Genomic DNA, 16,411 nt, shown 5'->3' with positions numbered 1-16,411 from the left:
CCAGGGTTGGCTGCTGTCTGCATGAGATTTGAATATCATTTGTGCCCCGTGCTGTACCATGGGCACACCGGGGGAAGGAAAAAGTAAACGGAACACGCAAACCACTTAGACATAGCTAGGCCTTTCAGCTTATCGCTAAGGTGACCATTACTGCTGAGCGTTCACTCTTTTGCCCTTGCCCCCTCCTCGTGTTTTTACATGTGTACACTGTCCCTAAAGACAGTGTGGGCAGCCAGGGGGAGTCAGCTGTGTTCCAGCACGTAATATGCAGGTAGCTTTAGCCCTGCCTACACTGACGCCAGAGACTGGGCCTAGCTTTGGATGAAGGTCACAGGAATGTGAGATTGGCTCCTGCAGTCTCTCTGTCAGCAATGAGAAGAAAACATGTAGCCGGAGATGAGAGGACACAGAGGAAGCGAAACTCAAAGAGGGGGGATACAGAACATAACTAATATGTACAGTATGCAATGTTTTTATTAAGCTTCTTAGAAAGTACACAGCCCGAGTCACTGGGGTCACTTAAGTGCTGCAGTGAAAGTTGAAAAACCTGTCCTTTTCTATCCTCCCCCTCTCCCTCCCCTTCTCTCTTTCACCCCCCCTCTTCTCCCTCCCTCCTCCCTCTCTGGTTTCTCTCTCTCCTCTGTTGAATGACCTTGGGAGATCAGTGACTAGCACTTCCTGGAGTTGGCTTGAAGCAGAACCAAGGGCAAAGTTTGCAGGGCTGTCTGGTTGGCTCATTCGGTTCGGCCATTCCAAAGGGATGTTGCACCGCAGCTCACAGTGAGCATGTCAGTGATTATAACTCTGTCCGTTCCCTTTTAGAATTACAAAACATTTGCACCAACATCTGTGAAAATGTTGTACATGTCCCAGTAGTTAATCTGTAATTCCTAGCTGGGAACTTGTTGTTTTTCATTTTAGTTGAGTAGATCATTTACCCTGCATGCTGTAAGCATGCCAGTTTGTTTCTGTGTGGTATTTGTGATTAGGTTCATTGAGGTTAAGGCTTTAACAGTTCAGAATTTGTAAATACACTGTTTATCTATAGACATAATTTAAAATGTTTATAGTTATGGCAGTTATTACCTAGTATACCTTCATTTACTTCATTATTCCGTCTGCTTGGTCATAATAAATCAGAATAAAACTGACGCGTTGAACGTTAAACATTACCCGATTCTCAGTGGTCTACTGATAGATCTTGCTTTATGGTAATGCATGTTGTGCAGACAGAGTTGCATTTGTTTTCCTTCTGGAGAAGGACAGTTAAAACGTAGCAGACTTCAACATTTAGTGACCTTCCTGCTTAACTGCCCATTCTGCATCATTGACAGTTTCACACAACAGCTTGTAGAAAATTGACCTCTTGCTAAAGATATGCAAGTGCAGCAACATTCATCCCATAGTTGGTACCATATTATACAAAACATTGATGGATTTCATCATCTATAGTGTAACAGAGTGGTAACCAGACCGTATTGGTACGTGTTTGCTCTTTGTACAGTCTTATATTTGAACTGTTGCTATCGACAAAGAGTAACTATGTGGAAGGTTACTTTAAGGTCACAGCATGGGGGAAAGAAATCTTCTATTTACACACAGCTTATACACAGTGGTTTTAAAAAATATTCAGGATTACCTCAAATATATTCTTAAAAAGACGTAATATGCAATCATTGACAGTATTGTAAAAAAAAAAGTCTGAAGTCATGATCTGGATTGTCATTACTTCAGCAATTCATGTTTTACTTTTTTAATGTTTAAGGCCTTTCTCACAGCTTTTCGCGCTCTTAGATGAATAAGTAAGTTTGACCATCCATACATATTAAGTAAATGGTAAAAATCCAGTTCCTGCAGTTCACCACCTTGTACGCTAATTTGCCTTTTTTATTTCTGTATGGACAAAGTCCTCTTAGTGCATACCTGTATCAAAGAGTCCGCTCTGATTCAGGGAAAGATCTGGGCTGAGAGGAGTTCTTCTTCAGCAATATGACAATGTGATACTGAAACACCTCAGGGAAAAGTTCACTCTTCTGTCACAAATAGGCCTTCGGGTTGTCCTAAACTGCCTTGCCTCATTACCTATCGACTACACTCAGCAAAATTAAGCTCAGTTTACACCAAGTGTCAGGTCATTAAGGAGGCAAGTAGCTACAGAACACTAAACTTTAATCAAAGACCAATAGATTAATTGGTTCGACTATACTTTCTTTTACAATGATGTCTTTGTGGAGAGTGTGATGTTGAAAACTTTGTTCTTCCTCTTTGTCCTCTCTTTGCCCTTTTACTAATCTTAAAGGGCAAATGAAGAGGTATATGGCTAAATAATAGTAACTTGTTTTTTTATGGTTATCTGCCTGTGCTGCTATCGGGTTTATGTGGACAGGAATTGAAGGCTCATGTAAAGTGGTGTGATGTCAGAGTAGGAACGAGTTGCTGATGCTGCTGTGAGTGGCCACTTGATGTGACGTGCCAGTGAGCTAGGGAGGTAGGGAGGGAGGGATGAAACGGGGAGAACCAGAGAGGAGAGATGCAGGACGGGGCTGGCAGAACAACATTAGCGCTGATTCAGCTGCTGCAAGCGGAGCAGCATCGACTTTCTCAGAGAAGTTGGAAGAGTGGGATCAGGTGAAGAGTAAGTAAGAGAGAACAAGAGAGAAACACACACTCGCAAGTGACGGAGCGAGATGGGAAGTACTGGAGAGGGGACAGGAAGAGAGATGTAGAGCTGCTGAAGGAGGAAGAGCAAGTTGCTGTGCTGGACATTGTTGACAAAGAACAGACATCACATTTGTCCTCAAAGACTAGTGCACACACAGCGACAGAGTCGAAGGAAACCCAACACCGGCATCTCTATGTCTCAATGACCCAATGAAGGACAACACAACTGCAGGGAAGGGGAGAGGAGAGATGCATAGCACAAGAAAACATGATGTGCCCTAATATAGCATATGGTAGCAGCTTAGAACACAGCAGAGATGAGCATTTCAGGTTCATTACAACACAATGATCCACACTATAATCCAGAATAACAAGCTCACGATTTACAATGCTGACCCTAAATATGAAAGTGCGAAGTGACTAATAACATTTAACAAATTCTTTGATACAGATTTCCATTTAAGTAGCACTTCAAAGCTTACTATAGATTAGAGACCTGAAATACAGAAGCAAATAGGCCTTATCACTGCGGATAAAATAACCCTTCTTGACACTGGCTCTCTCTCATTGTCTGCATCAACCTCCAGACCTTTTACAACATTTATAACATAGACATTTATTAGCTTTCAGGGAGTTTTAAAATTGATTTTCCTTGTGTGGCAGATAGCCCCACTCAGAGTGTTTGTTTGACTCGTGTAGACCCAGACCATAGAAGGTGTTGCAGAAGTCAGCAGAGGACATTATGTTAACCACTTGTGTGTCTGACACCAGCAAGCTCCCACGCAAACTTTCCGTTGATGCAAAGCCTTGGGAAATATGATGATATTGGTATACTGTAGGTAGATTACACTAACTAGCTGCAGGAGCAATGCTCAAAGGCATGTTGATACACAGCCCTTCTCTTCTCTCACATATGTTGTTGTGTCGTCCCCCCCCTCCCTCACGCTTCAGCCTGCCTTGCACCACACTTGCTTTCTCATTTCTTCTCACGTATTGACTTCCCCTCTGCCTCCTCTGTCTTCTGCTGTGGGTATTGCGTGGGTCTGTATTTAGATTGAAGGTCACGGGGTCGAGGGGGGGTTGATTTAATAACAGCTCTGTTTTAAAAGAAAATGCAGGAGTTTGAGAGAAGGCGTGTGAGAGAGCAGAGGGAGGAGCAGGGGAGGCCTGCGTATTTTGCTTATGTTTTTCCTATCATTTGGATCATTTGCCGTTTTAACCCCTGTCCTCCTCTGTTTCCTCTGAGCTACTGTGTTGTTGCCATGGTAATTAGTCTGATGGTTGTCTGTAATGCTATCAAGTAAACTGTCTAGTTATTGTTTCTTATCATGCTACCAGTTGGAGAAAACCACACAAGCTGGCACACACATAAACAGACACAAAAGGCTGTCTTGTTCAAAATGATCACAAGATCAAATGCTGATATGCTTTTTAGCTGGAAAGACAAATGGCTCTCATTGCTCTTATTCTGTTCACCTTGTTTGCATGGTCACGGTGCTGCAAAGTAGATGCAGGCCGTGAAAAAACTGCCAGAGGTCAGTTCGCTCATCAGGCAGAGGAGAAAAAACTACAACTCCCATCAGTCATTCCTGCCCCGTGGAATGCTGGGATTGTTCTAGTGACTGCAGGATTTCAATCAACCTTGAAATGCAACTGGACACTGGAGCGTCAGACAGAGAAGGGGAGACATTGTCAAGGTCAATCAGTAGCCTGGCATGCCATAGCTACAAGCGGCCTGATTGATTTATATAAAGCCACCCCCCTTGCTGCCATTCTGTCTCATTGATTTAGGCTACTCTCTGTCAAAAACCATATGACAGAACAGGATGCAGCAGTGCTTCTTCTATATTATTCAGTAACTTCCACAACTGCCAGAGAAGCAGTCTGTCCTGCCAAAAATCAATCAGGTAAAGGGCCTGCATTCTGAATTACTGATTTATCGGTGTAAAATATTTACAACCGCGCTTAAGTGGTCTGAAAAAAACGAGCTGATGTGATCCAAATGTAATTATAATCCCCTACAACGCTTAACAGGGGAGACACTGGGTGGAGAGTTGGGAGTGATGGAGCAAGAGGCTGTCTTTTGTTTTGCGTTGGCCTGTCAGCTGGACCAGAGCTGGAGCCATTCATGCTCGTTGGCCCAGAGTGAGGAAAGAAAGAGAAGATAAAGAGGAGACCCCCCTTCTCCTAACACTCTTTTTCTTTGTTCTGTCATGTCTCTCTCTCTCTCTCTCTCTCTCTCTCTGCCTCTGTCTTTCTGTCTTGTTTGACCCACATAGCTAGTTTGCACAGCAGTCCGACTGCGGTCCTGTCGGTCTCTTACCTCCCCCCGTTAAAGCCTTTGGCACTTTGTCTTAGTGCTGGATTAATGCTGAACTGGACAAGGCACTACCCCTCCCTCAGCAACACACACAAATACAACCCGTCTCTCTTGAGTAGGTCCACACACTCATCTCTTGTTTTTCACCCCCCTCATGTTTCTTTTTCTTCTCCTTTCTGCCAAATCTTTTCACTGAGGTGGGGAGAAAAGGGAGAAACTGAAAGAGTGCGATCCAGACACTCCAAGCTCTGCGTGCTCAGACAGGCAGGCCAATATTCCTCCAGCAGATTCCTGGCATGCCATAGTAGCTTGCTCGATCCGCTTTCAAACCGTCAGACCCCTTGTAGAAGCTCAGGCTTTTATGACCCCATGCATTTGTGTGTAACAGTTGGTTTATTTCATGTTACAGTCTTCTTGGGTGTGTTTTCACAATTTGGGGCCATCAAAAAACTGTAATATTGTTGTCAGGAAATTGTTTCTCCACGACACAAACACACAAGTGTCTCCTACATCTGTGGCTTCAGCATTGTCCTTAGTGTGCTGGGTCAAGAGCAACAACTGACTTGCACATGACTTTTCTGTGTTCACAGAGGAGCTGCTGCTATGTGCTGAACGTGATAGAGACATTCACAGTCAGGGGAGGTGGCAGCCAGGATGGTGGGTTCTTGGGCATGTTAACATCATAGGAACAAGAATAGCAGCTAGAATAAAAGTATAGAAGTTTCTATTTTAAATTTCACCGTATTATAATTACAGGCTATGATGAGAGGGATATGCGGTTCTGACACACGGGAAGAGCTCTGGGCAGCACAGGCCTGGCTTTGCCTGACACTCTGTATTCTGTGTACTTTGCGAATGACCTGTCTTGAGTGTTTGAATCATCATTTGTTTTTCTGTTTTCTGATAATTAACCTTGTGCTTCTGCCTCTTTCCTCCCCTTTCATCTCTTGATGCAGCAGAGTAGAGGATGTCTGCAGATGCATTTGGAGCTGGGGGCAGCGATGCCCAGCAAACCCTGCAGTCCTTTTGGCCTCGGGTCATGGAGGAGATCAGGAACCTGACTGTGGTACGCTATGTCCACTGAAACGGACAGACACACCATACATACCATTCTTGTAATGTATTCTGTCTCCCTAACGCATCAGCCTTCCGTTATTTTCAGAAGGATTTCCGTGTGCAAGAGTTGCCTCTTGCTCGAATCAAGAAAATCATGAAGCTGGATGAGGATGTTAAGGTAAGAGGACAGCCTAAATAACTGCCTGTTTTCAAAAAGTCATTGTTATTGTTGGAGGAGCTATGTAATAAAAGCAACCACATAGCTCTATTACAATTTTAGCCATAAAACTAACAAATCTGATGAAAATAGTCACAATATATAACACTTTTGTGAATTCTCTCTCTCTGTTACTATTTCACATCACAACAGAGACATTGAGGACAAGGGAAAAAAGGCAATTCTGATTTTACTTACTCTTTTTTTTAACAGAATTTTGATTATTTCACAGGCTGACAGATAATGTTCTTTTATTTGGTTATTTATTTGTGTATTTTATCAAGTTCTCGGTTTGTGGCCTGTGGTGTTCAGATCAGACTGTGTCTGTGAATGGCCTGTTAGGTTAGTAAAAATATTATCAGCTCTTGCACTCTCAGCAGTTTCTGTTGATCAGAAGTCCATTATTTATGTATGGATTTACATCAAAGCATGTTAAGAGTGTGAACAGTTTGCAGTCTCTAAGGAGACAGCCGCAGAACATATGTGTGTGTGTGTGTGTGTGTGACTTGAATGTTTCGTGTCAAGAGCATTGTCCCCTTAGTAAAGCAGCAGCTTAAAGTGGTAAAGAGATCAGGAGATCCTTAACATATCTGAAGACAAGACCCTTCTGTCAGCTCTGACACAGCAGCTTTCACTGTGTGTGTACATGTGAGTGGTGTGGTGTTTTCACAGTTCATCTTGTACTTTTATGGTGTACATTTTATATCGATATACTTATAAAATTATCGTATGGCTTGGTCTAAGAGTTCAGTGCCACTCGATAAATAAAGATATGAAGGTAACTCACAAGTGTAGTGAAAAGAATAGAAATGTTCAAGGGGTTTTGTGAACAATAATGACATTCTGCTGCTCAGCAATATTGCTCTGTTTAGTAGTGTTTTAGGCTATTGTTAGGTGGTCTTTTTAAAGAGAGGAATTTTCTTCCTATTTTGAGGCACCTGTGAATGTGATGCAACTGTTTGTTACTCGGGTCCTGAGTGACTCACATTATAACTGATATGTGATTGATGTTTGATGGTCTGTGGGTGTGTTTAACCAGATGTAACTTCATGTCCTCTGTGCAGATGATCAGTGCAGAGGCTCCAGTCCTGTTCGCCAAAGCAGCTCAGATCTTCATCACAGAGCTCACCCTCAGAGCATGGATCCACACCGAGGACAACAAGAGGCGCACACTACAGGTCAGACACACTCAAATAAATGTGTTATCTTGTTCTTATCATCTTATCATTGTTCTGCTACCTCCCCTGACCTATCATCATCCTTCCACTTCTTCATATCCTTCTTGTATGACACATTTTCACGATTACACTTTTTATTTCTTCCTTCTGCATATTTCGACCATCTTTTTCTTTTTAGCTACTCTCCCACACCCTTGCATCAGTGGGCTGTCTTTTTGGTTTGTTGTATCTCTGTACATATACAAGCAGAGGCCCCATACCAGCATCCCCTTGAGGACTCTCTCTCTGTTTAGTTCTTTCTCCCTCCATTGACTTTGAAAGCAAAGCCAGGCGGGTGCCGTTGACCCACTTTTCCCTCCGGTGCCATTTTGCCTGCTCTACTGTCCCAAAGCTGAATAAGATGGACAGTGGAATGATGTGAGGGGTAAAAAGGAAGCCGAGAACATGAGTGCACTCATGGGAACAGTTGGGAAAATCAGACCAGAGCTTGTCTCACCTGGATGTCAGGAGGGGAAAACTGTGGAGCAGAACATGAAAGCCCTTAAGTCCACTTTATCCATTCACATACCTCTGAGAGATTAGCAGCCCATGGATATGTGTGTATGTGTATGCCAACACAGGTAGAAAAAGAGACAGGGGAAAAAATGCATAATCGCTCTCATTGCAGTTAGTCTTGGAGGAGCCTTAAACTGCAGGCCTACTTTGGAAGTGAGTTCAGTGGCTGTTGTCTTGACTTATCTTTGACCCAGAGTCCTTTTTTAGCATTCGACGCTCCATTGTTTGAACTCTACACTGCCTGCTTTAAATAGAAACTTCATTTACTGTGCATGTTAACATGTTAATTACATTTTACGCTACCGAATATGCGTTTAGCACATGTGAGTGTTGAACCTTGTGTATGCGATTTTCTTGTGTCTAAATGAGAGGAAACCGTACCCTCCATTTACACATGTTTACTCACACACACACACACAGAATCCTATTGTGAAGAGGACACGCCAGTTTGGGTCACCCTAGCAACACTCATCAATAGAACAAGTGTAGATGTGACCTGGTGTTACCAGATATTAATCAAGCTACTATAAATAGCCTCTAGTGCAGGGAGGGCCAAAGTGGGGGGTCCTGACAGCCAATATCCTGTGGAAAATTCCACAGAGACAGCACACTGCTGTGGATATAGGAATGGGTATAGCACCAGAGGCTGTACTCATAAGGGCAGGATAGCATCATTCCTGTTTATATCCATCCATCACAAATACAAACACACACACCTATCAGGTTTGTGATTGTGATGCTTGGGTGTTTTTTATTAATCCCTTTGCCTTTAGAGACTTTGTTAGGAAAAGTTCTTGAACTTTTATGTGATGTTTTTAATGCTGCAGCTATTGATTATTTCCATTATTGTTTAATCTGAAAAGCAAGGAGTCCTCCCACTTAAGATTGAGCAAGAAATTGTCTTCTTTCTTCTTTAGCTTGATTTATTGATTCACCTCTAAACTTGTCATTTCTTCCTTTGAGCTGAGTTATGAAAAAGCAAATACCTGTTGCAGCACTACTGGGAACTTGGTTTCAATTCCACAGTAGCCTCTTGTGTGGATATTTTGGGCAAGCTGACCTTAGGCCTTCAGGCATGTTTATATATAGGTCGCTGCATATATTGAATTAGCATAATTAAAGTCTGACCTCATCACTTGACCCTGTGTGTCTCTCATGTTTGCAGAGGAATGACATTGCCATGGCCATAACAAAGTTTGACCAGTTTGACTTCCTGATTGACATCGTGCCCCGCGACGACCTGAAGCCACCTAAACGACAGGTAGGCAAGCCCATACTGCCAGGGTCGTAGTGACAACAGATGTTTCCAAAGGTGCTTCCACATTGCTTCCACATTGAAGGATAAAGAGCTTAAGATTTGGGTCTTCATCTCTGTCCCTTTTCCACTCTTGGCATCCTGGAGATGTTGTAAACATCCTTGACTGGAAGCTGGGGTTTGGACAGTGAGGGCTTTCAGTCGGATGTTTGCAGCATCTTATTGCCTCTCACAGCCAAACGTTAACTCCAGCGATGAAACTAGTGTGTCCCATCAGTAACAGAAAAGCCCAACTTCCTATCCTCTACCAGGGACTGATGCAATAAGGATAAATTAAAGTGTCTTTTCTTACAGAAAACAGCATGTCACATTGAAGTTTTGCTCAAGCAGGGTATTGATGTACTGTATAAAAATGTAGCGTACCAGATGGAGGAGTGCGATATTTAAATTTGTTGTCAAGTAGACTGTCTCCAGGCATGTAAACATCCTACACTCTCAGCTGTGTTGTCATGGAGCTGGGAGAGGGGTGTTTACGCTTCTGGTGATGGAGAAACATCATCGAGATGAAGACTGGCTCATTAATCAGTTATGAAGCAGAATGACAAAGGTCATTGTTTATTGAATTTTTTTTTTTTTGTGAAACTTGGCGGAAGGGAGTGGACCAAGGAAAAACTCATTAAATACTGGAGTGGATTTGAATCACGAGTTTGATGCACAAATTATTTTTTGTTTTCACAGTATGAGTAGGATTGGGTTGAGAGAGAGAGAGAGTGGCAGGGGTCAAGCTAGCCAGTGAGAGTGAATGAAGAGAGGGGGCGGCATTATCAACAAAAAAGCAGTGAATCAGAGAAATAAAGCATTGCTTTCTATTGTTTCATGACAATTACGTTTTGAAGGACAAATAACGATGTTCACATGAACATGCCAGTGCGCGCACAACCCTGCAGGAAGCTGCCACATTGTTGGTTTTTGTGTGAATTCAGATGAAGCGCACTTCAAACAGACACACACTTGCAGGTCCATGACACAGACGAAGCAGAGGGTAGAGACAGTGGTGTAACCTGCTCACTATGTTCTTAGCCTAAAGCACAACCTCTCGACCTCATCGGTTTGAGGGTATCCAAAGTCTGATGTCCACAAAGGTCCCCAACATAGCAACAAGGAAGCAATAGTAATTGTAAGAAAACACATGATTGCGTAGGGTCTCCGCAGATGCCACCCCCTTCGGCAAGTATCTAACCTGTAATCTCTCAAGCATTTTTGTGGCTTGCCTAGGAAGAGGACAGACGTAGACAGAGGACGTCTGTCTGTATTCCCTAACCACACACACACACACACACACAGGACAGAGCATATCTACATATATGAATTAATAGCTGTGAGAGTACTGGTTTCAGAATAGCTATATTACGAAAGAGTCAAACTTTTTTGTGTAAGCTATGCAGGCTGATGTGACTTTAACTCAACATGTTCCTAGCTTGCTTCCAGACCTGCAGTCTATGGTATTGACCGGTATGTTGCTTGTAACGGATCTCATGTCCAGATTACGTTACTCTTCCCCAGCCACATCCAATGAGTTATTTATCAGACTTGCCTTCCTCTACTGTTACACCTGCAAAAATAATTCATGGAGATCTAATGGACTGATAGCCCTTCTTTGATGTGTTTGTCATCTTCAGGAGGAGATGCGCCAGTCAGTAGCTCCAGCAGAGCCGGTGCAGTACTACTTCACTCTGGCCCAGCAGCCTGGAGCGGTGCAGGTGCAGGGCACACAACAAGCCCAGCAGCCCGGAGCACAAACAGCCACAACCATCCAGCCTGGACAGATCATTATTGCACAGCCACAGCAAGGACAGGTACTACTAAGGCCTTGTTTGAAGAGATTTTTCACTGGGTTTGCCTCAGAGCACTCCACAGAGTGCAAAAGACACACAGTAAGATTTAAAGAAGCAACAACAAAGTGAAACAGCAGCTGGATATGAGAATTTTAGGCAATAATAAGGACGATGTGGAGCTGTGAGTGAATTTCCAATGACAGCCAACCGTCCCCACAGAAGCACAAATTACCAGTTAATGAAGCCTATGCTGAACTCTACAAAATATTGTGTTTGGGAGCATTCTTGTGTGTGTCTGCAAGACTACCTTCTCCAAGTAATCATGCAGCAAAAGGCTTGTTATGCGGGGCTATCACACCTGACCTTATTGATATTAGTCTTAGCTCACATTCAGTAGCCGACCAGCAGCAATAACTGAACCTCAGAGCACACCCAGTGCACATAACTCTACACATGCACACACTCCCTGAAACCCTGCTGAGGAAGTATTTGATCTGAACACTTTGATAAACAGAATATCCTCCCTTCCCTTCTCTGCACACTTTATTTATATGAAGTGTAAAGAGAAAAAATGTATATAGACATAGAGGAAAACTTTCAACTTTCTGATTGCTTGAAATGTGTTCCTTTCTACATTTGCAGTATCATAGCCTTCAAAATGAACGCACATCATATGTGCGGTGTGTGAATCATGGTTGAGTTTCTTAAATCACATAGTAAGCAGTGAATATTTTGCCTCATAATTGAATCACACAGCAAAAATCGAGAAAAAACTCCTCAAACATTTCTTGTATGTTTTTTTTTTATAATGTTTTCCACCCTCACGCCTGATTTGTATTTAAAGAGAAATGAGCTGAAATGTGAGAAAAAAACAAAAAGTAGCTATCTATAATGGAAACTAGCACAGACTCACAAAAACACACTCAGTTTCACACACACATAAACAGACAGACAGAGTACTGGGGGAAGTGCGTCCACCTCTCTGCATAAGATAAAAGACGTGCTCATTTAGTGACACCTTTCGGTCTCTCTTTCTAATGATCTCTTTCCTACTACTTTTGCTTTTAAGTGCTCTGGGTCCGGCTTGGTCACTGCATGTCATGTAGCCTCGCTCCTGAGCTGCTGCTTCAGCAGACTGCCCGTAGCTGAGCTGTCATATTCATTTAGACCTGGCCTGATTCACTAGCGCTGCTGCTGCTGCTGCTGTTGCAGCTGCTGCAGCAGTCCCTGCTCAGAGCAGAGAGGTCACAGTTTCACAGTCATTTTACGTAGACTCCATTGCAGAGCTGCTACGATTAGTATAGTAACTGTTTTGATAATCAAGTAATGGGTTCCCATTTATTTGTTGTAAAGATTTGCTGCTTTTCTGTGTCATTAGTAAATGAAGAATCTTTGGGTTGTTGACTGTTGGTTTGGAAAAAATAAGCAGTTTGAGGACATCACTTTGTGCTCTGGGAAATTGTCACAACAGTTTTTCCACAGTTTTTTAATGTTACATTTTATCTACTCAATAATTGTGAAAGAAATTGGCAAATTAATTGATAGTTAATATAATCCTTATTGACAGGCCTGCATTAAGCTTACAATATAGGCTTTTTACAAGGTAGCACTTTAAAAAGTGGACCCTGTGGGCAGATAGTTTTCATGTAGAATGTGCACCTTTCCCTCTTGTCAGTATTTAAGTCACATAAAGGTTTGTTGTTGTAAATGAGAACTGTTAGCTTGCCACTCCCCATCAGGCCCGTGTCATAATTAGCACATCAGATTTGGTCTATGAAGAGAAGTATTAGCAGGAAATCAGATTGAACAAGGAAAAAGAAGACAACGAAAAGATTGTGAAATGTGTTGTGGGACCAGATGATTGGCAGAGATCTCAATTCATCTCCTTTATTTATGCATCTGTGTGTCCGCGTGCTGAGCTTTCAGTGTCATTAATCGTCAGCGTTGTACCATTTCTGTTGTTTTTGTCTCAGGTCACCAGCTGTCTCTTAAGCACTTATGAAACTACAGTTGACATTACTGTAACTGATGTAAATGTCACTGTGATGTAGATGCATTTGCAAAACCTGTCCATGCTTTTTTTTTTTTTTTTTTTGGTTCAACAGCTTCGATATCGTTCGTAAACATGCCATTAAATGTCATCTGCTGCTTATGTCACCACTTGCTGCTCTAACATTTAGCTCTCTACGTGTTCACATGCTTACATTCATGTGCTATGTTGTTGCAAACGCTGCTTTCTCACTGTGTGTCTTTCTCTCATTTTCTCACTCTGTTCTGTCGGGCCATCAGATGCTGCAAGGTGCCACCATGCAGCAGTTACAGCAAGTGCAGGTGCAATCACAGGGCACACCCATCACGGTAAACACACATGCACACATGCAGTTATATGTTCCATAAGCGCACATACACACACACACACAGGTCAGCAGTTGTTGTCACAGCCCTGTAGGTGACAGCAGCCTTCAAACCCTGTCCTGTTGGTGACTGAGGTCTGTCTATAGGGGTGACTTCAGGTTCACATCCAGTGGACTTTCCTAGACGATGTGACAGACAGAGAAGAAAGGAATGACTCAAAACCTGCAATGTCCACTTATGCCTCCACTTCTTTTGTACCTGTCTGATGAGTTTTTTTTTTTTTTTAGCAGACTTAAAATTTAAGGCTGCGCTTAGTGATGCTGGTTAAAATGTAATTCCAGAGCAGTTAGTGGTTTTCTGCATCTTTGCTTTGTGTCAGTTATACACCACGGGTACCAGTTGTTTAATTAGTAATGTGTTACTTCTCTCTCTCTCTCTCTCTCTCCCCCTCTCCCCCTCTCCCCATCCTACTTTCTGTCCTCTTTTTCTCCTTCTGTCTTTCTTTTTCCTTGTCCTCCGCTCTCCATTAGAGCGCACCTGTGGCCATGCAGGTGAGTGAGGGCCAGCAGGTACAGATCGTTCAAGCTGCAGCAGCACAGGGTCAAGGTCAGACAGCTCAAGCCCAAGGCCAGACCATGCAGGTCATGCAGCAGATCATCACCAACACAGGAGAGATCCAGCAAATCCCGGTAAGAAATGGCAACAAGCTAAAAAACAGAACAAAAAACAAAGCAATTGTGGGAGGGATTGGCGATTGACAAAATTGCTGAGGTAGTCTGTAGCTTGCAGCGTGTACTGCATTGCATAAACACAGCGTTCTTTACTATTTGAGGGGGATCATCATTCAAAAGTTAATAGTTCACTAAGGGAAAGTGAATGATTCCCATTGCTGTTGCCCAGAGAAGGAAAATGGCTGTGACCTCTGCCTTCCAATGACCTTTGTGCAAACAAAACTTTGTCTCCCCCTTGTGTTGGCTGAGTGTAGGTGCAACTAAACACGGGCCAGCTTCAGTACATCCGTCTGGCTCAGCCCGTCTCTGGAGCCCAGGTGGTCCAAGGGCAGATTCAGACTCTCGCCAACACTCAACAGGTAATCACCACGGCAGTAAAAGTAGCTTTCATCAAACAGATGATCCGGTATCCCAGCATTTACACTGTTCAATTGTTAATTTAACTTCTTTTGTTTTCAGATCACACAGACTGAGGTACAGCAAGGACAGCAGCAGTTCAACCAGTTTACTGATGGACAGGTAACAAATGCAGTAAATGTATCCAATGCAATGACTGTGACATTTTGATCTAAACACTGAATTTTTGTTTTTCTTATTTGTTGCCAGGTGGCACCTGTCCTTCTTTCTGGCTTTTTAGCATTGTTATCATCGCTCATTTTTTCTAGAGTGTACCAAGGGGCCATGAAAGACAGCAATAACAGAGATCAGGCAGAAAAGGCGCAATGTGTCACAAACTAGAAACAGATGGAAATGATAAGCATGTGATAAAAAATAATGAATAAAATTTCTAATACTGTCAAAAAACGATTTTCTCCTCGAAACAGCCTAAATATTACCCGTTAACAACCAAAGAAACCATACAGTTGGATGTCAAACTCTTAAAATCAAACTATGCAGACCTTTAACCCCTATGTTTGCCTCTCTGTTTTACAGCAGTTGTATCAGATTCAGCAGGTGACAATGCCAGCAGGACAGGAGCTGACCCAGCCTATGTTCATTCAGTCCACCAACCAGACAGCTGACGCACAGGTCACACAGGTCAGCACCGACTGAGCCCAGCCTGGAACCTTTTCTCCACACACACAACACGCATACCAGCCCATGTGACGCCGACAGATGCCGCCAGCTTCGACAACGGAAGCTTGATAATCTTGATTTTTAAGCGCTGCTCATATAGACGAGGGACCCAAAATCTTTTAACACTCATTCTTTTGTAATAAATTTAGTACACTGGATAAAAAAACCAAAGGGACGCTGTTTGACTCACTCAGAAACACATTTTAAGTTGCATCCATGTCAAGACTTTTTTGTACTTCTGTCACATATAATAAACGCATCCACTGCAGCAGACAACAGTCTCTCCACAGACCAACTTCCTAATCTTCCTCTCATCTTATATCCAAACTTGAAAGATTTTTTGAAACATAGAAAAAAGTGTGGGCTTTATTCTCGACGCCTTCCTTTCTGTTCTCCACCCGGAAATGAATCTGCACAGTATTATTCTCTGTGTACACGACCTGCCCTTGGTGTGTCTGTGGTTGAAGCCGGCCGCGTGATTCTTCACATTTCCTTCTGGGAAAACCGGAATCATACCCTCTTAATTGTTTTGAAATGAAGCCATATACCTCAGATATCACTTTTTACAGCAAGTCAATCTAAGGGATCCCAAGACGAGATTATAAGGTTCAGCGAAAATTTCACAGTTTCTCTTTTGTGTTGTTTTCCACTTTGACAATGAAGACTCATTTTATTTTGTAAGGGCTTCAAACTGTGTATGTGTGCGCTTATATTTCAAGCACCCACATCACAATCATCTTTACTCTTCCATTTTGTTTCTTGCACTCTTTGTTTACCTCTCTGTCTTTAGAGCAGGGAATCGCTTGTGTATCCTTATGCAGTTTCACACATCCTTTCTTTCCTTTTGGAGTCTTGAGCCCAGGTTTAATTCTCATGTACACATAACACATAACTCCATCTGGAGCAAAACATTTTTGTTTTTTTAATAGAACTCTCCCTTTTTTTCTGAATACAAAGTATGTTTCTCTTGTTTTTGAGATGTTTGGCCTCATATCTTTGCCATTGTTTTTTTGTACAGAAATGATTATTTCAGTGTTCTTATTGTTGTTTTTGCATGTAGTTCAACCTGCCAGCATGACATGCAATAGATAGGTACAATTTTATTTTTGACGTTCCTTTTTTGTAAACAAACCTTGTTTGTGAGAAAATAAAGACCATAACTTGTCTAAGA

At 42.6% G+C, this 16,411-nt stretch overlaps 1 protein-coding gene across 14 annotated transcripts in view; it reads left to right on the top strand.

Annotated features, from left to right (window-relative positions):
- The window catches only part of nfyc (nuclear transcription factor Y, gamma), a 21,743-nt gene extending 5,332 nt beyond the window's left edge, over positions 1-16,411 (top strand). For 3 of the 14 annotated variants that reach the window (XM_046417938.1, XM_046417941.1, XM_046417940.1), the window contains exons 2-11: positions 5,938-6,047; positions 6,147-6,215; positions 7,319-7,432; positions 9,153-9,248; positions 10,922-11,098; positions 13,367-13,435; positions 13,963-14,121; positions 14,418-14,522; positions 14,623-14,682; positions 15,097-16,411. In XM_046417938.1, coding sequence (XP_046273894.1) covers positions 5,949-6,047; positions 6,147-6,215; positions 7,319-7,432; positions 9,153-9,248; positions 10,922-11,098; positions 13,367-13,435; positions 13,963-14,121; positions 14,418-14,522; positions 14,623-14,682; positions 15,097-15,216 — 1,068 coding nt within the window. In that variant the 5' untranslated portion in view covers positions 5,938-5,948 and the 3' untranslated portion in view covers positions 15,217-16,411. Of the gene's footprint in view, positions 1-5,937; positions 6,048-6,143; positions 6,216-7,318; positions 7,433-9,152; positions 9,249-10,921; positions 11,099-13,366; positions 13,436-13,962; positions 14,122-14,417; positions 14,523-14,622; positions 14,683-15,096 lie in introns of all 14 variants that reach the window. The other 11 variants (XM_046417931.1, XM_046417934.1, XM_046417933.1 and 8 more) reach the window with 5 other exon arrangements.

The sequence above is a fragment of the Scatophagus argus genome, chromosome 17 (genome assembly GCF_020382885.2).
Source record: "Scatophagus argus isolate fScaArg1 chromosome 17, fScaArg1.pri, whole genome shotgun sequence".
Taxonomy (NCBI): Eukaryota; Metazoa; Chordata; class Actinopteri; family Scatophagidae; genus Scatophagus; species Scatophagus argus.
The sequence above is the reverse complement of the archived record's forward strand: the minus strand, read 5'-3'. Positions and strand labels throughout refer to the sequence as shown.